General features: G+C 31.8%; 1 protein-coding gene across 2 annotated transcripts in view; it reads left to right on the top strand.

The window, feature by feature from the left end:
* LOC107450033 (protein pangolin, isoforms A/H/I/S) overlaps positions 1 to 22349 on the top strand; it is a 155015-nt gene that overhangs the window by 17304 nt on the left and 115362 nt on the right. For both annotated transcript variants that reach the window (XM_021144539.4, XM_021144540.4), the window contains exon 2: positions 247 to 340. In XM_021144539.4, coding sequence (XP_021000198.1) covers positions 247 to 340 — 94 coding nt within the window. The remainder of the gene's footprint in view (positions 1 to 246; positions 341 to 22349) is intronic.

Genomic DNA, 22349 nt, shown 5'->3' with positions numbered 1-22349 from the left:
GCTAAGAAAGAAGCTCTTTGAAATGAAATAGCAGTAGGCGGCCTCAGGCTTCGTGGCGAGGGGAGTTTTTCTATAGAAAAACTATATAAGCCTTGATGATGAACACTAGAATCCTGGGTTTTCTACATACAATTTCAAGCATATGAATAGTGTGACTTTATCACTCAATTTATAAAAACCTTGTATGTTAAATTTAGTTAATTTTTATCAATAATTATCTTTCTAAATAATCTATATTTCTTTTAGGAGAAGAGTTCTAATGTTCCTGGCCCGAGTGAATATGGGTCGCCTCCTAAAAATTCTTCAGATGTCTGCAGGCCAGACAGTGCTTCACATACTGGTAAGTTTTGCAAAATACTGTTTGGAATAATAATTCAATATTCTTCGTACTTTCAGATTTTCTGATGTTGATATGCTTTCATTAACGCTGTTTTTCGAACCTCTGTCGTCAAAGAAAAGAAAAAAGCCACGTGCAATTGAAGCAATGTGATGATTTTAAACTAGTGTATGTATAATTCTGCCGTGTCGAATTATTTGGGCTTTAGAACAAACAAATTAATTAAATATTTTAAAAGATAAACTTTTTTAAAAAATCGCCAATTTGGCAACATTTTTTTTACCTAAATGAAAACTATCAAAATCACTACCGTATTCTCAGTTTTTGCAAATTTTTATGAGCCCAGGCAATGCAGCATTGGAGTAAGTTTTTAAATATTAAAAAAATAGATCTCAAACTCTTTTCATTTTCACGAAACTGTGCTTTTTCTCCATATGGACGTTTTGCGCCATTTTCAAAATAAGCGTAGACAACGCTGGCTGACCTAACAGTCATGTAACAGTTACAAAAATAGCATATTATTCGCAAAAAAGCATATTACGATGGTGCCTTCAAAAAACAGCCTAACTGTAAAGGACTGATGTTTCTAATCTAATATTTATTCTGTAGAATTGAAGCTGAATTATCCAGTTACGAATTTTTTTAAAATTTCATACTGAATTTTGAGAAAAGCTTGTGTTGCATATTTAACTGACAAACTCTGTTACGAACCGATAATAACTTATGTTCTGTTTTGTGTTTTTCAGAGGGAGTAAAAATAACTCCTGTTACAAAAGTTATTTTCTCTTAAAATGAAAAAATAAATAAATAAAAAAAAAAAAAAAAATAGAGAGAAGTGTTGTAAATTGGATGACCCAATCAGGTCCAATCGGGATTAAACTCGATTCGAACAATAAGCTAGGTGGGATTCCTCCGTTTTAATAATAATAAAAAAGTTATTTCTTAATTATTTTTTAAAGCCATTTTTTTTTTGATTTTATCCACAGTTTTTGAATCTTCAGGGAATGCATTTAAATTTGACTCGTATGTTTCATACTTCAGTTTTTCCGTCGTAAAAAAGTACCTATTTTTTCCCTCTAAAACGATATAAATTTTTTTTCTCGACCTTTTCGTTTTTAAAATGTGTTGAAGTGTATATTTACTAAGTCAATGAGGGAAGAAAAAAAAAAGATGGGTAACGGTGGAACATTATCTCTCTTTTAATCACTCTCTTTTCCTCCTTTTTTTACTTTTATATGCGATTTGACTGATTGCTGGTTTTAATTTTACAATGTGCTTTAAGTGTGTGTCAATTGAATCGCTTAAAATAAATAAATAAAATAAAAATAAGGGGGGGGGGAGATCGAGAGAGTAGGCTAACTACGGAATTAGGAACTTTTTTTACGGAAAGTGATTCGAATGAGTATAATTTTTGTTTTCAAACTGTGGTGAAATGTGTGCTATGAAATTTATGATTTCCTTTCTTTCAAAAAGGGGTGAGTAGGGGGGGGGGAGGGTAAAAGGAAACTTATCCGCCCACACGTAGACGAAAGAAACGGAAATAAATTCTAAACGGAGAAAATTTACCCTGAGGTGAGGGTTGTGCTCTCCCCACTCTCCGACATTCCCGTGACATCCACCCCCCAAGGTCATTCCCCTAATCGTCAACTTGTGGTGATGGAATATTCTGTCAAGGAAAGATGTCACACTGAACGAGTTATGAGAATACATTTTTTTTTATTTTTTGGCTTGTTCTAAGCTTATCGTAGGTAGATAACACCCCATGAAACTGAGAAAGACTGTCACTTACACTTTTTTTTTTTTTTTGACTTTTGAACTTAGAGGGTGGTTGGCGACTTTCAAATGTTTAACTATTCAGAGGTAACTCTCTCGCTTCAATTCGTTTATGTCATTAAAATAACTTAGATTTTATGTTTCGCATTAAATCGCTGAGAATTTTGTTACGTCTTGCGTATACATTTAAATGATCTGTGGTGTCACTTTAAATCTATCTTTTAGCATTTAAATGCACCCATTTGAGAATTTTGTTACAGAAAAAAAATGACTCAGAATAATCTGTGTTAAAAAAGTATTTCTGAACTCTGATTCATTTCTCTTGAAAGCCCTCATAGAGTCGAATTTTCATTTCCAAACAAACTTTTTCGTATTTTGATTCTCAAACCAAATGAATGTCATAAACTTAACAATCCAGCGGTTATTTATATGGGTATTTGCAGTGTTGCGAGTTTAAATGTTGAGAAAACGATTATAGATTTCAATGAAATAAGTAGAGCCACGATGGTTCAGGGGATAGAGCATTCGCCATCCAACACGGCGAAACGGGTTAGAATCCCAGTCGATACGAATCGGATTTGCACCGACCACAGTGCTGACGTAAAATATCCACAGTGGTAGACGGATCATGGGTTAGAGTCCCCTTGCCGTCAGGCTAACAGTGTGAGGTTCTCGTGGTGTTCCTTTCCCTGTATCGCAAATGCGGGTTAACTCCATCAAAAAAGTCCTCCGTGAAGGCAAATTTCTCCCCGATACTCGATCCAGCAGTTCCCTTGTCTTCTGGATTGGGTTCAAAATGACAAGGCTGCCGGAGTTGAGCATGAGTAGTCGTGAACCCATCAAAATTGGGTCGGCTGTACAACGACGGTTATAAAATAACATAAATAATAACAACATTATTTTTCTTTGAGCTGCGGTGGATCAGGGGATAGAGCGTTCGTCTCCCTATGAGGGGAACCGAGTTCGAATTCCAGTGGTGGCTGGTGGATACGAATTCTGCTCCCAACTCGCACCGACCACAGCGCTGACGTAAAATATCCTCAGTGGTAGACGGATCATGGGTTAGAGTCCCCTTGCCATCACGCAAATCTCCATGTCGCGCAAATGCTGGTGAGTTCCAACTAAAAGTCTTTCTGGAATGCTAGTGTGTCCCAATGCTTGATATAGGAGTTCTCCTGTCTTCTGGGTTGGGTTCAAAATGAAAAGGATACGGAGTTGACTAGTGGTAGTTGCAAACACAGAATTGGGTCGGATGTTCAACACCGGAAATAAAATTAAATTAAATGTAATTACCTGTTTTTCTCTGACAATGATAATTACTATTAATTAAAATAAATGAGTGTAAGGAAAATATTTAAACTCAAAATGTTTTATTGAACGAGTATGTTTAGAAACTTTAAATTAAGGTAATATAAATCTTCTGTAGCTTTTCCATTTCGTTTTAGAAATTTTCTTATAATTTCACTTAAATTTTACTTCTAAAAGGAATTATTCAAACATTATTCTGAACGTGACCATCGACCTCACCCGTCCCCTTCCATTTTAATCCTCGGTGATCTATCTCCCCCATTAATACACTTTATTTATTTAAACCAAAACTTCTCGGAGGACTATAAAAATGACTGCTTCTACAAAACGCAACACCATCTTCGTAATCGCATTTCCTTCCTGACACACAAAAGAATGCCGACGCTTCGTTGTAGTGAAGGCGCGAAAGTACCAATTCTTGAAGTGCTCTTCCTCTGGGAATCCCCAATACACACACCTATCCAATACTTCCAATAACAAGCTTGTCATAGTTTTAGGAAGGAGCCTCAGGTGGATTATCCGATAACCTCAGTGAAGGCCCCCCAACAACAGCCCTTCCCTCTTCTGTTGATAAGCTTCTTATGTGTTTGCACATATTCCCATTCTTACCTGACTGACAGAGAAGTGTTTCTGGATGGATTCTCGGTAGTGGAAATTTTGTTGATGTGTTGAGTTCTTCTAATTGTAGATAGTTTTGTTATGATTCAACAATTTCAAACCGATTTTCATTTGTTGTGATGGGAGAAATAATTATTTTAAATTAATCTTTAATATTAACTGTAACTAAAGTTTTTGGATGGTTTCTCAGTAGTGGAAATTTTGTTGATGTGTGGAATTCTTTTATTGTAGATGGTTTTGTTATGATTCAACAATTTTAAAATAATCGTTAACATTAAATGTAACTAGGGTTTCTGGATCAATTCTCGGTAGTGGAAATTTTGTTGATGTCTGCTATTCTTCTGTTGAAGATAGTGTTTGTTATGATTTAAAAATACCAAATCCGTTTTCAATTATTAGTATGTGAAATAATTTTTTTTTAACCAATTGTTAATATAGTCTTTAATGTAACTAAGATTTTTAACTGATTCTTATTAGTTAGGCAAAAGAAATTTTGTACAATAGCCAAGTTTTTTGTTTATAGGTGTATTGTTAAGATTCCGAAATTCCGAATCAATTTTAATTTTTTGAAGTAAAACATAATTATTTTTAATAATTAAGGTTAGTATAAAAGTCAATTTTTAAGATATTAGATCATTTCGTAAGCTGGGTGGATCTTAAAGTAATCAGGCAAAAAAATTAATATTGTTGATATATGAAATTCTTTTGTTGTAAATGTTTTTGGGACTCGGAAATTTCAAATCAGTTTTAATTGTTGATAAGGTAATTCACTAGTATTTAATAATTAATCCGATGGTTGATTTTTCTTGCATTTTTGAGTGAAATAAATCAATTTAGTTGAGAAAATAATTTTATTATTGTTTTGGTTCAGACATTTGTGACTGATTTTGAATTGATGAAACATTTTCAAAGAAAATAGCATTTAATGATAATAAATTGGTTCTTTTTGAATAAATGCTTTCTTTTGCATGACACCAGTTAAGATATTTGACTCTTCAATAAATAATATTCCTTTTTTTGAACGAATACTTCACGACTATATCCAACATTTTAAAATTTTATTTACTCTTCATTCAATTCAATTAGGAAATATTGTGAACTCTAAATTATTCAATTTGCGGTCAATCAAGTAAGAATCATGTTCTCACAGAATTATCTCAGGATAGAATCCTGGGCGATCAATAACAAAATCTCGCGTGTATAAATTGCCAAGATAAATACAATCTATTACAAGTCACATTTTGTCCATAAAAGCTGCTTGAGCCGTGATGGAGCCGTCAGGCCTTCGCCTCTCAAAGAGGTGACTCGGGTTCGAATCCCAGTGATGGCAGCTGGTCGATACGAATACCGAATCCGGCTTGCACCAACCACAGTGCTGACGTAAAATATCCGAAGTGGTCAACGGATCATTGGCTGGAGTCCTCTTGCCGTCAGACTAAACGTGGGAGGTTTTTGTGGTTTTTCTCTCCATGTAACGCGAATGCAGATTAGCTCCCTCAAAAAGTCCTCTACGAAGGTAAATTTCTCCCCATTACTTGATTTTGGAGTTCCCCAGTCTTCTAGATTGGGTTCAAAATGACAAGGCTATGTAGTTGAACATTAGTAGTCGTAAACTCAAAACATTGGGTTGGCTGTTCAACGACGGTTATAAAATAAAATAAAAGCTGCTTCCCCACCAAGTTGTTTATCTGCCAGAGGTAGAGTTCCCGTGATATTTCGTCTGCTTGATTCGACCCTGTTTCGCGATATTTTGTCTGCGGTATGAAATTCTTCCTCACGAATATTGTGACTATGTGAGATTTTTGGATACGTTATTTTGTTTTCATAAGTATCTGCAGTACGGTATGTTGGTTTCATGTGACCGGATATTTTTCAATTTTTTTTTTCTCCCCTCGAATCCCCTGGTTCATCCGAAATTTACATCACATTTAAGAACTGAAATCCATTGTGGAAAACGATTTTGCATTTTCTTTTTGTAAGTTACTACGAATGGTTTAAATTAAAGTAAATTATTATCTTAATTCAAACCATATGTTATTCATTTCTAATTCTTTCGTAACTAACTGGAAGTTTTGCTATATAATAACTCTCTTTGTTTGCTCTATAGTCGAATAGAAATAACTGAGCACTTCATTGCTTAGGCTTGTAAAGTATTTATTTTTCTTTAATTTGTATATATTTATTGCCAAGTTTATTTCTTCGGAGTGCGTAGTTAAGAGACGCGCGCATTTTCCCTTTATTTTCTTTTTATGGTTATGTTTGGAGAAATGTGGGGACGTTTGCTGATAATTGTATCTCAATTTTGAAACAGACATTTCTTCTCAGTTATTGTTTCATTGAAAGTGTTGCTGATAAACCTTGTTGTTTATGCTACATTCTACAAAAAAAATGAGAAAAAATATTAAATAACACAAATGTTAGAAACGTTTACATTTAATTTTTTTTTTACTTTTTCTTTAAATACTAAATTGAATTCAGACAAAAACATTGTTTTTGCTAATCTATGTATAGTTTAGTAAAGAAGACACATGGTTCATTATTTATTTGGGTAAAAGTTAATGGAAGCAACGTACCATTTAGAATTTTTTTTTTTAAACAAATGGACATTTATTATCTACAAGAGCCTGTTTATTAAGTGTGCTCTCTGCTGGAAAAATAAGTTCGTCATTAAACCATAGTGTTGACAATCTTGCAAATTCGCAGCCACTTTGGTAAAGTCTTAACAATAAAGTTCAAAATGAACTACAGTTTCGGGTAATCAAGTTGAAAATATGATAATGTAATTTAACTTACCACCCTATTAAGGAACCCCACAAATTTAGACGCTATTACGGTTCAGCCAATTCCAAAGTTTCTGACAATGTAGCATCTCCACCACTTGCGATATTGAAAATAATAATAATAATAAAAAATGATGATTTATGCGATTAAGCGACTTATTTAGAGACAAGGACTTTTTTGCCATAAAAAATTATGAATACATAAGTAAAAACAGAGCTATGAAATCGAGAGTGAGAGAATCTCCAGTAAAAAAAATAATTTAGTCTCGATTTTTGAAAAATATTAATCACCTTAGAAGAGATGTCATTCAACGTGAGAAATATCAAGACGATTCTATTGGATTCATAAATTTTTTTTTCCTACAAAGTGTCACAAAAAATTATCTTTGGTCATTCCGTGTTTTCAGTTTCTTTTCTTCTTCTAGGCGTAAATGATCGATTCGACCCTCTTCCTCCCAAATCTTTCAAATGCATACCAAATGACTAATAATACCATCCCGTCGTAACTACATCACTCATTCCTGCTGTTATCTCGACTTTCAAGCTTCCACGTGTTGCTTCTTCCACTAGAAAACACTCCCCTCTTTTTCCTGGAGCCAGACTGTTGTTGGAATTGTCGCACATCGTGGGCGATTTACCTCGGGGAATGTTTGGCATTTGACAGCTCCAATTCATTCACTTGGACACTGTCCCTCCATTCACTTTATATTTCACCCTTCTCTTTGTCCCCCACCCTACACCATTTTCTATATTTGTGGAACGTTTTATTTGCAAGCCCTTGGTGGAGAGTATTTAGGTGTATTCCGTGTAACGCATTTCGTTCTAAGTTGTTGGACATGAAAAATGTATTTGTCACGCACCCTATTGTGGATTCGAAATTGGAAAGGAAGTGGTAATATTACCGAAGAAAAGTTCTCTGACTTTAAATGGAGCCTAGGTACGGTAGTTTAGGGTAATAAAATGTTCACGAAAGCGAAAAAATACTCTTTTTTTTTAACCATAAGAAAATATGCTATTTTCACTAAACATACCTATTAGTTGTTCCAACATTATTTAGATATTATTTCAAATGCTTTTTTTTTTTTTTTCAATTTTTATGAATATTTCAAAATGTATTATGCATTTTCAAAATAAATATGTCGTACCACGTTTTGAAAACAAATTATTGGAGATAAAGCACATAAAACAAGCATAAATATATTTAAAATATCAAGTGAAATAATTCTTTTTATGATATATGAATTATATATTTTATACAGATAGGATAAACAGGGCGTTTCTGAAAAATTTAAGAAAGCAATTGTAATTTACATATATTTTTGGCTAAAATAAAATTAAATTGTAACTAGTTTAATAAAAGTATACAACGTGTTAGCACAACTGTGCTCAATTTCAAAAATTTTGAATATGTAGAATATTTGTACGAGTGTGCCTGAATGTTAAAAAAGGTGTTTAGGGAGGAAGCAAAAACCTAATCTAGTTGCTTAAAACCAAAAGGTGTTGCATGGTGATTAAACTTTTCCAATTCTGTAGTTATCTTAAATGTAGCTATCAGATAATGTTTCTCACTTTCTCTTCTGATGCCGTTTTAGAGTGGGGGCTTCTTTATGCAACTTTTGAATCAACAGCTCCAGATTTGCAAATCCTCACTTTGACAATTATTTGTATACCATCGCGCGTATTGTCGCATCAACTCTCTGCATGAGTTTGACTGATACAATGTTGTTAAAACCAGATCACAGAATTCTTCACTTTCAACATCAACAAAAATATGTTTCGGAGTTCTTTCCCAGACACAATTATTGAAACTTTCGCTTCGATACGTGCAGACATTTTTGCATACATGCATACTTTTTTGCAAAAGTTTTTTTTGAGGATAAATCTCGAAAGATCTTCCTCGTTGCAAGGGGAGTGGATATGATTATACAACTGCATCAAGTGCTTTCATCCACTTCACATAATGCGTGCTGAGGTTTGTCATCAACTTATGAAAGTAAACTGACCTTACTGCTTCTGACGTGTCTTCAACAGAGTTCACGATATTAATTATAATTAATTGCTGAGCCATAATATTTCTGAATTAGCAAAACTTCTATTTCAATCGAACGTCCAGAAATTGTCTTCACCAGAGAGTGATTTCTCATTCTTGTAACAACATTGCTAATTGAGGTGTGCCATGAACTGATATTGCAATATCACGTCATTCGCTCACTTTTCATTGATTTGATACAGAAACTATTTAACGAAATATTGTAGCTCTTAAATTTGTTCTGAGGTTCAGGACAGCTTTACCCATGCACCGCATTGCCTATGCTGATCTTAGATTATTTTTAAAATCAAAGTTTGGATGGGGTATATAATATGCATTACCTCTACATTTATAATTTCCATAGAATATATTCATAAAAGTAGTTCTATTTACTTCAGATGCATCAAGATTCTGAGATGCGTTGCAAACGGCCACTTCATTTGTATTTCAAACTAATGATAATTTTACTTCCTTCATTCTAACTAATCATGATGACAATGAGATATGAAATTGATAACAACCATCTAATCAGCAAACTAAATCACAACAATGTGTACAACTGTTTCAAAAAAAAAAAAATCTGCCACACAGCTGGTAAATTTAACAACCGATCATTGTATTTGTGAGTTACGTTAAGAAAATAGATAAAACCAATTTAAAAGTAATGTTTATTCCAGTTCATATGTTTGAAACCGACTAACATGCATCAAGGGGGAGGGGCAATATTTGCTTACAATTTGTTTTCGTTTATTAAAAGCGGGCAAAATTGATTTTTCGAACGTTGGAGAGGTCTTACTTCCCCTTAAAGATTGCAATTCGGAAAGTTGACTTTTTTCTTCTTTCTGGACAAATTTGGCCTTTTTCCTCTTTTAATAACCATCAGAAATTCTGAATTGGTTCTTTCATTTCAATATAGCGACCAAAATTTTGTTGCGCTTTAGTACGAATAATAATCGTGTCCTCTGTAAATGATTTCTAATTAAGAAAACTCTCAGTGAGCTAGCTCTTGGCTCTATGTTATTTTTAATATAATGCGATTGGTAAGAGTGATTTAAGAAACAATATTAGAAATTCTGCTTTTAATGTTTCGGATAATGCTTGCAATCAGAGATCCTGCCACTGAGCAGATAAAGGTTAAAATGGTTATTAAAACCTATACTTATCATCAATTTTAATTGGGACTGTACAGTCTGCGGCCCTCAAATACTACGAAACTGGCATCAATTGGAGATTTGGTGAATTTTTTATGTGTTATTCAGATTAATTTCAATAAATTTAGAAGAAGAAGAATTATAACTATTGGCTTTAAAACAATTAATTGGTGCAAAAAGATTTAAGCCACAAAGAGTTAATTTTAACATTTAAATTTTTTTTTAATTATTTTTTTTTAATTATTTTTTTTAGTTAAAGCAATTTTTTTTTATTGAAACATGTTTTAAATAAATATAGCTGAAGGAATTTATTTAAAAAGTTCTTAATATAAGTAATTTCTTGACAGTACATAATAATATTATTAATAATAGCTATGAAATAAATTTTTCCATTCAAAAAGCTAACAACTTACTTTAATTTTATTTCAGAAAACTAAATGTTCAGTATACTTCAAATATTTTCGATTCATAAATATTGTGCTCACACACTTTGTTTTAATTTATACAATTTCCTACTTTCCTTACATTACGAAATAATAATTTAGCTATTATTAATTTAGACTAAAACTAAATTTATTACGACCCTGAAAGTCAAGTAAAAAAAAAAATAAAAATCTGTGGTGTTTTCAGAAAAGGTCGTACACAAGTAGTATAAATTGCTAACTAGAGAAGAATAAAAATAAATCTAACCCTACTGATTTAATAAACAAACCACAATTTGAAATTAAAAATATAGAAGGCTGAGTGTATCTAACAAAGGTTAAAATAAATGCTTTGAAATACTGAACGTGGTTGAAACATTTTGGAGGTCCACTTTTACAAAAGTCCAATTCAACTTGTCTCCGATGGCTAAGCTTTGTAATTTTAAGATCTATGAGAGATGTTTTGGAAGGACAATGGGGAAATATTTAATATTAACCGTCATTTTAAATAACCTGATGTCCCCTTTGTCTTTTAACTTCTGGAGTCATTATTGAATCAGAGATAAGCTCCTGTAGTTCTGATTCGAAATGCCTCGTTCCGCGAAATGAAAAGCTGGGGGATTTTCTATCGTTGGACGAGATGTATCATCCCCTGTGCTTTTCGCTGAGCTGTAAATGGGGAAAAGGTACTTAAGCCATTAAAATATGCAACAGCTACGCTGTCCAGTAGGTGGGATACCTCCCTGTTGTCCAAGTTTTGGTTTCAAAGGGAACAATAGTTGTTGGAAATTTAAGTGGACCTTAAAATTTTGATTCGCGTGTCGTTTGTCTTCAATTGTTGATTAGATTTCAAAAGTATGTCCAGTGGTTGATGTGTTGCATTTGTCCCGACACGTTTGATCTCTTCCTGCTAACGGTTGAATTTGAAGCTTTTAAAGTTCGCGCAATTGAATTAAATTTCCCAAAAGTCTAGTTCAGATTGCAGTTGCAGCTCAGTTTATTGTGATTAATATGCCGATAATGATTCGCTGGGCATTCTCTAATGATGATAAACTTGAATTCAGTGCTGAATAATGAATGATTGGCATCATTTAATGTTTAATTTCCGGATTGACAGGTTGGTCAAACATTTTCAGTTTCCGAAATGACTATTTAGTGAAATATAAAATTTAGGTGTTAAATTTCGTTTTATAATATTTGTGTGGACAAAATAACAGCCTGGAAACAACAGAAGTGTCATATTTGGCTTTGAAAAATAAATTAAATTATCCCTGAAGATATATAATGTTTAGGATGTTAACAAGTATGAGCTATATTTTTCTGTAAAGGTGCTATAAATGTTTCCTTTTCTGAGAAGTTTTCCGTTCTTAACAAAATATCAAAATGTTAATAATATTAAGTTAATTTGAGAAGCATTCACTAAAATGTTATTCTCACTCACCTAAAGCACAGTCGTTTTTTTTTTGTTTTTTTTTTTCAAAAATTAAAAATTAAAATTGAAGTTCCATAGATAGTTAATTATATGAAATATCACTAATATTATAATCGTATTAGTTTAGTTTCTAACATTTTTATTTCACAACGATTTAATGAATTTGAGACACAACTGCTGTGTCATAAAAGTCTTATGTTGTTTCTAAAGCCAAATTTAGAAAAAAAAAATGATAGTTAAGCTAATCAAACATTCAATTTGACTTTCATTATAAGCTATAAAGATTTTTTCATTATTTTAGAGTTGAGGCCATTCATCCAATGAAAAAAAAAGTATTTTTCAGGTTTTTTTCAGAAATCAAAATTCTAAAAATCATCTTTAATTATCTTAGTAATGAAGGTTAAAATTAAATTTCCCAAAGGAATACAAAACAAAATGGCAACTGCTAGGACGAATACAAACATGAATGAATGCGAATTGCTTCGCCGAACGCAGCATATTTTCAAAGCATATTTCTATTATGAAGAATATTTTTGATGTGCCTATGATTGCAAAAATAACGTGTTAAAAAAATACTTATAAAAGAAAAAGAAATGAGCCATAAGTTTAGCTATGTACTTCTGTAATGCATGTCATTTTAAACGACAGTTCACGTTTATAGTCAGTCGCCGAAGATTTGCTTCAAAACTTTGAATAAAAAATCTCAAAATCTTCGACTATCTTAATCCTTTAACGAATTCATTTAATTTATCAAACAATCTCATAACCTACCTAGAATAAAATGAGTTCTTTTGATTTCTATAATATTGGAAATGTGTGTTTTTTGATTGCAAATAGCAGGTGGGTTATAAATCGTTTCAATTTGCCATTTCCACATATGCTCGCCGCATCGGTTTCAATCCAGACAAAAGAACAATGGAAAGAACATAGCATTTCTTCGATCGACACACCTCAATGATTACATCTAATCGAAAATTATCTGTGATTTGGTGTCTAAAGTTTTCAAGCCCCTCTTTTTTTTTATGTATCTCATAGCTTGTCTGTATGTACAGGTTCAGGATAACAATTTCTTTTATTGTCTATTACTACCGTTCTTGTTCTGTCATTGTAACCGTAACTGCAGGTGTGTTTGTTTAATACTCTCTATTATGTAATAATGTACGATACTCTGTGCGAGAAATGTTTTTTTTTTTTATTCGTAGATTTTAATTTTTTTTTTTAAAAATAAAATTTCATTGTTAAAAGAATTATATTTTTTAAACCGTGTTTTGTTCACCAAATTGTTTGTACAGTGAATTTCAAGACTTTAGTTGAGCAGCCTAAACAATGGGTAGTTAATTTTAAATACGGATGTAAGATGTTTTTGTGATAGATTTGTTGAAAATAATAAACAAAAAGAGAGTTCTTCAAATTTTTGTACGCATTGTTTCTTCTTTTCTTGGAATTTTATTCCTTGTCATTTGGCATTTCAATAATTCTTTTTTTTGGTATTTATTCAGATAAGTTAACGGATCCATTTCAAGAAAGATGAATAATTTGCAGTCATGATACTCAACTTTTCCATACATATTGCTTTTCATTTCCATCTATTTTTTAAAATTTTCAAACAATTGAATTCTAACTTTTTTGATGAAATATCTATAGGATGCATATTTTTGATAATTTTTTTTTTCCTTCAGAAAAGTACTTAAAATGAATAAATGTTAGAAATTGCTATCCTATTGAATATTTGGGTTTATCTAAATGATATTTCTTCATCAATGTTTCCCTTTATCAGTTAAATTGTTCTAAAAGTAAGTTTTTTTTACCAACAAATTCCATTTTTAATTTTTTTTTATTTGTTTTCTGCTTAGAAAAAGTTATTTTTTGTGATTTATTAATACCATGAAGCATCTATTGTTCTAACCGGATAAGAAAAAATTCAATTCAGTTTCATTTACTCGCACTATATTTAAATGGGTAACCATCAGCAAATGCCCCGCTATTTGATTCGTAATTTGTAAATACCCCACGATTCGTAATTGATTACCCCATGATTCATAAATAGCCCCATGATATTTCAATAAAAATAGAAGTGTAGTCAAAATAGTTCAATAGTTTTGTTTCTACTGAAACAGTACAACTGGCCAAATTATTATAACAATTTGTTATTTTTCTTAGTATGATTTATTAAAGTTTTTAGTATTCTGTTGCTGGGATAAGAGATTTGATTTGAGGCGGAATTGCTACAATTTATTTTTATTTATACAGATCTTCTTTAATGTTAAAAAATTTTCGTTTTAAATCGTCGTGTTTTATAGGAACTGGATTCTGTCAGTTTTTTCTCTTCTTTAGTTAAAGGTTTTCTTGGTTTTAATGTATTATAGAAATTTCTTGAAATTGTGAAATTTCAGAAGAAGTGAATTCAGTTTATTACTCTAGTGTCTGAAAACATCAAAAAACAAACAATAAAATCACTTTATATTCATTTGCAGTCATTCAGCTATTTGTGTTATTCATTCACTGTAAAAATCTCTAAAATTTCCTGTCTCTGCGTGTCTAATATGCAATAATTATCATAGAATCAATTTTATTTCGTAAAATTAACGATCGGGGTATGTCCAATCTATGTCCAGTCATATCTAGCACCACAAAGGCTATTTTTCGAAAGTCATATGAAATGATGCTTTTTTGCTAATAATATGCTATTTTTATAATTGCGACTTGGCAACTATTACTCATGACTGTTAGGTCAAGTTTAGCCTATCTGAAGCCAGTGCTGTCCACGCTTATTTTGAAAATAGGGCAAAGGTTCAATATGGGGAAAAGCCACAGTCTTGTAAAAATGAAAAGCATTTGGGGTTTAATTTTTAATTATTTAAAAGCATACTCCAATGCTGCATTACCTGGACTCATGAAAATTTGCAGAAACTGAGAATAGGCCTGTGATTTTGATAATTTTCCATTTAAGTAGAAAAATGTCGCTAAATTGGCGATTTTTTTTTAAAAAGTTTAATAACTTTTAAAATATTTAATTTATTTGTCTGTTTTAAAGCCCAGATAATTCTTCACGGCAAGATTATTTATATAGTTCAAAATCATCGCATTGCTTCAAGTGTAAGGCACTATGGCTTTTTTTAATTTTCGAAAAACAGCGTTAACGTATATGTACATTTGACAGAAAGCGTTTCCTGGGAGAAAAAATAATTTTGAGTCCATTTTCTAAAAAAGAGTTGCAAATGCTAAATCGTTTCAATAAAACGTTTCTTTCTTTTTTTTCTTTTTTTTAAATCAGAAATTAATAAATTTCTTTTTAAAACTGTTTATTCGAAATAGAAATTCAAATCTTCCAATAGAAGATTGTTTTTGCTCGTAATGTATGAATCGTCATTTATTTCTTTAATAAAATGTGGAAAGTAAGAAAATTGTTCCAAATAGAGGTCCCATTCTTCTTAAATATATTCTGCAAGGTCTAATCAAGTCAGAAAAGCACCGCTTTCAGAAGCTGTGACATTCGCGATTTTCTTAATCTGGCGGCAATTTCAGACCCATGGGTCGCCAGAATAAAAAAAATATAAATAATATGAATCGCCTATTCATCCTCTACTCCCCTCATTCGAGAATATAAAGCAGTGGTGGAACAATGAAAATTATGCACCGAGATCAACTTTACGACCACAAACGGTTGAATACATTTGTTTACAATGGGAGTCAGTTGGTCAATTTCATGACTTAAGACTACAAAACGTACGTTTCCGTAACAATCTTACGCTATAAATACAGTCATTTTACTTGCTGAAAAAAAGCACCACATTCGCCGCGTGCGAAAATAAAAAGCTTGCCCTGAAATGGTTGGAAAATATTTTATTGCAATATTATTTTTTTTTTTCTCTTCTAAAAAAGCTTTTAGTATACAATATCATTTCACTCAATGATATCTGGATCAGAGCTTAGGGAAAAAGGAAGGTACTACAAAAAAAGTCAACGAAAATTATTCTGAAGCGATAGATCTCAATTTAAATTTGAAGCTAATAATTGTACCAATGGGTTTTTTATTTACCGAAATTTTTATTTTAGTGTATAGTTGTCAGAGAAACAGTATGTTTTAAATCGGAAAATTTATGATTTTTTTTATTTTTTATGGTTAGATAAAATCTTCATCGCAAAGTTAGTGTTCTAAAGTTGCACGGATAAAAAAATTTATCTAACTAGAATTGTAGTTAAGCATAATAATGATATATCTGGTGAACCAAACAAAAAAATTTTTGGTAATTTTGGTTAACAAAATCAAAATATACAGTATTTGACCCATTCGTTTTGTAATTTTTAAGGTCATATTGTAACGATTTATCAGAATTTCTGGTTTTCAAAATTATAGTTCTTATTACTACACACTTGATAAAAATTACAAAACTCACTAGTACATTTATCAAATAAATGTCTTCTACACCCTGCTCTAAAGTATCATGATAAAATCAACAAATTTTGCCACTTTTACCAAAATCATTAGCAAAACGCTTCAATAAAAATGACCGAAGTTTTTGGTGTTCCCATGAAGCCAGAAGCACGGTAAATGTTGCTATATTCTAGTAGTTTCGACCAAACTTTTTTTATTTTTTTATCAGTGTACCTTTGCAATACTTCTCACCTAATATTATAAGTTATACATTATTAAGAAACTTTGCAACCTTAATGTTGAATAAATTTTCCACAACCCTAATAAGGTGTTGGATTGGTTAATTTAGCAAGAATTTCATGCATGAGTTTTCGATTTACTGAAAATTAATAATAGCGTATTGCTCGTCAAAAAAGTGGTAGGTTTTAAATTAGAGAATTAATCAAAAAGAATTGTTTGTGGTTACATTAAACCTTTGCGAAGATACTTAAATGACCACCTCTGCGATACTTGCGCAAATTTTGCAACTCAATGATTCTTAATATGATTCAAATATGCTGCAACCATTGTGGTGCTGATTTGCTGCTACCCTAATAAGGTGTTAGATTGAACAGTGCTTCTGTTCAAGTTGAATCATAGTTTTCTGTAATCAACATTTAAGTAAGATGTTCAACTTACCACCATAGTTAAGATGCTAGCAAATTGAAACATCATCATGGTTCAAACTCTGTGTATAGTATACTTTAAAAAGAAACTGTTTAGTACCACAATTTTGCTCTTATTTTCTGCATTATTTATAAGTTGTCAAAATAAACCATATTATTGTGGGAATTAAATCTTCTTCAACTTGGTAACACGCTACTGTAGTTTATTTTGATCAAAAACTTGGTTTTATTTTTCAAATTATTAAGATTGCAGAAAGTTTGCATGGTATATGGTTTAAGTACTGATTTTATGATTCAACATTGAACTGATTTTTCTATTGTGATTATATTATTTTAATTTTTTTGTTTCCCTCTTCGTTATCGAGAAAAATAGGATGCAGCATAAAAAAAATTAAGTTCGATTATTAACAAAATCTAGATGGTTTGCTTGAATAGAAAAAAAAAAAAAAAAATCGTGGTTAAAAAATTTAATTATGTTGGTATAAAAATAAGTGTATTTATGTTTGTCCAAAAGTTCCCCATGATTACTTAGAATTCAATTATATCACGCAAAAAAAAAAAAAAAAAAAAAAAAAAGTCGATTTTAAATATTTTTCTATGAGATAAAAAAAACTGAATAACTAATGTTGAAACGATGTCTAAAGATCACTGGGAAAAAAATTTCGTTAGTAGGCTTTCTTTTCTTTGGTTTTCGATCTAATACAAAATTTAAGGCAACTTTCGATGACAATTAACACACTCCCCTTCCAGATGGCACACAAACGTCTGCTTGTCATTCTATGTTAATAAGAGTCCGCATGAAAACATATTCTTTCAAATGTTCGAATAGGTCAGCTCTGCTCTTTTAAAGCTAAATTTCTTCAACTTTTTAGAAGTAGATCATTTATGAATAAACGGTTTTCGTTTGATTCAATTCTATCTGAAAATTTAACTGCAGCAGGAAAGTTAAAATATGAAAGAGAAGTAAAATATAATGAATGATTTTTATAAACTTAGGGAACATTCCTACTGCATGTGGCTTGAACGTTCTTATAATGCACCCATCAAATTCTGAATGCCCAAATGTATATTTTATTTACATTTTTATTAAAAAATGTAAAAGTGGTTTGACAACTATTTTCCTTCTATTGCTGATGAACGCTAAAATAGAATTTCAAAAAACTCCTAAAACAATTTCTTCTTCTTTATTTAGCAATATATAGCTAACCATACAAAGAAGTCAAATATATAAAAATCTAAATTTTGAATTTTTTGTCGCTTACTTTGATTTTTCAATTGCACGGCAGTATTAGAACGACCACTTCGCATGAAAATGGCAGCTATAACGTGAAGTTAGTACTTCGTGAGTACATAAAAATACCGTTAATTTGTACTCATATTTAGAAAAATATTTGTCTAGTTTTAGCAAAGCAATGCTTCACTTAAATATCAATTTGATGACAAAACAATTGATAATAGTGTCATTTTCTTTTCTAGCGTTGATGTATGCGTGCTATACTATACCCTATATCGATACTTAATCCCTTCCATTTCATCCTTCATGTCATTTTGCAGAATACTTCACAAAATATATTCAATTTTCTTCACAGCACTCGTCATTATAACCACCCAAAATAATAAAAAAAAAAAAATGTGTTAAATCACGCTTTGCGAAAAGACGTTGATTTCTTATCTTTAATGTTTGGTATTTTTTCCCACTGCGTCTTACGCGACCCGCAAAGCTAAATGCTTTGCTAGGGAACCCATTACACAAATTAACATTAAAATTAAGAGCATTACAGTTAATTTTTTTGCTTAGGGGCCATACATAGGGATACATAGTTTGTCCATGCAAAAATCAGGTCCTACTCTTTTCACCCATATCATGTTGAGAGAAAAAGCTAAAAATAACTTTAATGAAAGTATAGAGCGTGTGTATCCCTGTATCGGTGCCCCCTCGTACTTGTCTTCTCCGAGTTTATGTTTCCCGAATCATTTTTCAAAAACTTACTGTCGGAAGTCCGTTAAGTGCCTTTTACATAGTCTTTCTGAATGAAAATAAAAGGAATATGACAATCAGCTGGCTGTATTCGCAGGGAGTCCATTTCTGCTTAGGTTCATCCAAAACATTCCAAGAAGAGTCGTATTTATTTCTCATTTCTTCTGACATGGCTGGTTAGAGAACTTCTCGGAAGTCGATGGAAGCCTTTATTTATTTTTCTTCTTGTCTCTTTGAACGTTGGTTCTAATGAGGTGAGATATATAAGACGGAAAGAAGCAGTTTTCTGTAACCGTAATCATCGTCAAGCAGACACTCGCTCCATCCACTTGACTCCTGACTGCAAGAGAGGTTTTTCTCTCGATGGTGGAGTCCTGATTAAATAGCAGTTTTAAAGAGGGTGCTTGTGTTACTTAATCGAGTCATCGGAATATCAAATTTCGGAGTGAACCAGTTGTTTCATTCTTTTCATCTTTGGGAGGATAAGAAGCAAAACGATGTCCCCATCGCTTATTAAAAGATAAAATGTAACAATTGGAGTAGTATTTACTCGGAAGTTTTTTTTTCTTTTCTTGCTTTGATATCTGGAAGTTGTACACGGGATCTTAATGATGTGTTGAGTTTTGAGGACTTTTTATTTTTCCATTTCTGTTTAAGAAAAAAAGGAGGAGAAAAAAACTAATGGTCATACTCTTTTTCTTCCTTCACTGCCTTCAAATAGATGCTAATTGTCAGATTTTTCTGTAGTTAGGCTATTTTACAAAGATATTCCGTCTTACATTTCAAAAATTTCCTGTTTATTGATGATATTGTACGATTGTAAAAAGCTTAAAAGGTTTTTCCATGAAACTTTAAATAAATGTAAGCACACTGAGAAAAAAAAATATGGCTCAAACTACTAGAATATGGTAAAAAAAAATTCGCGTTTTTGGCTCTATGAGAACACCAAAAACCTCGATAATTTTTACCAAACGCTTTTGTAATGATTTTGGTAAATTTATTAATTAATAAACTATGGTTTTATAATACTTAATAAATTATAATTTACTGTAATTTAGTATTTAATAATTTAGTATTATAATATACACCGAAGAGCCATTTCATTATGACCACCCTCCATCTATAACAATGGGCTCGCCCAGGTTTTCATGGTTTCTCGCCCAGGAACAATGCTTTCATGGGGCACATTAGGATCATAATACTCATAGAACAATCCTTGACGTCTGTAAGCTACTTGAACATAGTTGCAGACCAGGTTCACCCATTCATGGCAACAGTTTTTCCTGTGGGGGGTGGTGTTTACCAACAGGATAATGCATCATGTCATAAGGGTCGAATCCTCATGGATTGGTTCGAGGAACATTCTCGACTCTCGATTCAGTGACTTTCAAGTCATGTCTTGGCCCCCAAATTCACCTGACCATAGTAGAGCATTTGTGGTCCTACTTGGAAAACCAAATTCGTGCTGCCACGCTACCCATGTGAGGGAATTGCAGGACCAGTTGGTGAGCGCTTGGTACCAGATATCTCAGACTACCAGCACCTTGTGGAATCAATGCCTCGGCGGGTGCTAGCTGTTTTGAGGGCTAAAGGTGGTCCTACATGTTATTAGCAGGGTGGTCATAATGTAATGACTCTTCGGTGTGTAATTTAGTAAAGTTGACAAAATATGTTAATTTTATCCGGATACCTTATTTATTTTTTATGTCGTTAATGAGAAAATTGACTGAAAACTTTCTCAACTTTCAATTTTAAAAGTCTAATTAAATTTCAGAAACCAAATTTTGTTAATTTGAATTTCTAATCTTGATTGTATGTATTCTAAAAATGTTGGGAAATGATTATAAATATGGTTGTATTTGTTTGGGATTGAGTACGTATTTTTTCTAGATTTTTCTTATCTTTTTTCTTGGGGGGGAGGAGATTATTGCTTGAGCTCAGCTCTCTCTTCATAAACCCAGGTTCCCTGACTCCAATGGAGTTCTGAAATGTGCCAAAAATATTTAAACCTTTGTTATTTTTAAGCAACAGAATTATAACTTATTAGTTTTATTTATTAAATAACCATTTTATTTTTTTCGAGAATTATGAAAGGTAGTTTCAGTAATAATTATGACATACTTATTATCTTATAAGGCTGATTATTACCGGGGAAAATGAAAACATATTTCTGTCTACTCTTAACACGAAAAATAATTTCATCTACCTCGCGCCATGAAAGATGAACTAATTACAGTAATCGATTTTTGTTGAGTGAGCCATGCAGGTCATTTCGTAATGTTAAAACATGGTAGTAGATTCGGACAAAAATTAAAATGCAACTTATTACTTATCTTCAAAATCTTTTTTTACGTTTAAATAAGAGTAGACTTTAATTTATTTGTATGCGAGATTCATCGCAGCAATGAAAGAAATGTATGTTACTAGCAGTAAAATATTAGATGCATTCGGATATCGTCGAACTAAAATGTCACCATTACATTACTTCGTCATTTTATTTATTTATTTATTTAAAAAAAAAAAAAAAAAAAAAAAAAAAAAAAAAAAAAAAGAACTTTTTATTAATGAAAAATTCGTTTGCATAATTTAAAATTTTCCCCTGTTCTAATAAAATATTAAAAAGACTTTTCACAACCTGCTGCTTACTTTATTCTTTCCGCACACTCTTAAATTTTAGAACACTTTTTCGTCTTCATCGAAAGTTCTTTAATCCCGAATGAAATATTTTCTCCTTGAATATTTATTTTCCAGATGACGATGAAATTTTAATTAACCGAAATTCAGTTTGAAGAAAAATGGGTGTTCCTTCCAGCTTAATGTGGGAAAGTAATTCGCTGTGGGAGCTAGAATGAAAACTTTAATTGAAAATTGTTTATTCACCTAAGGTATTATTTCACGTGGGGCAACTAAATCTTCATCTGCGCTTAATTATAACCGTGGCCCGAGATCCATATCAGCTGTGAGTTTAATGCCTTTCTTTTGTTTTTTCATCACCCTCTTTTTCTTCTATATTCGAAAATGCATCGTTTCCGGCTTTGGACCAATCAATAAGAAAATTAAAATTCCCAGTTGACGAATTTCACATTGCTTTTTTTCTTTTCTACACGTTTTTATTTGCAAATTTGATTGTGAAGTTTTTTTAGGATTCGCCATTCTGCGAGGTTTGGGTTCTTAGTTCGTTTAGTTTCCATGGCAAGTTTTTTTTTTCTTCTTTTTTGTGATGAAGAGGTTGTTGCACCAAAAGTTAGATTATTATTTTTCTACTTTTTTAGAGCAGATCTTTTGTGAAACACGTGTTTAGAACAGAGGAAAGTTCCTCTCTTCTTTTAATCGCACTGTGAGAAAGGGTCTTATTTTTTTTTTTTTTTTTAATATATTTACAATATATTAGGCATATTTTCCACTCTTGCACAATTGCTTGGCACCCCCCCCCCCCTTGAATTTAAAACGAAAAGCGCCTTGCTTAAATTTTTAAAAATTG

The sequence above is a fragment of the Parasteatoda tepidariorum genome, chromosome 1 (genome assembly GCF_982258835.1).
Source record: "Parasteatoda tepidariorum strain Cologne lab strain chromosome 1, Ptep-v5.0, whole genome shotgun sequence".
Taxonomy (NCBI): Eukaryota; Metazoa; Arthropoda; class Arachnida; order Araneae; family Theridiidae; genus Parasteatoda; species Parasteatoda tepidariorum.
This window is presented reverse-complemented; position numbering and strand designations above follow the sequence as displayed.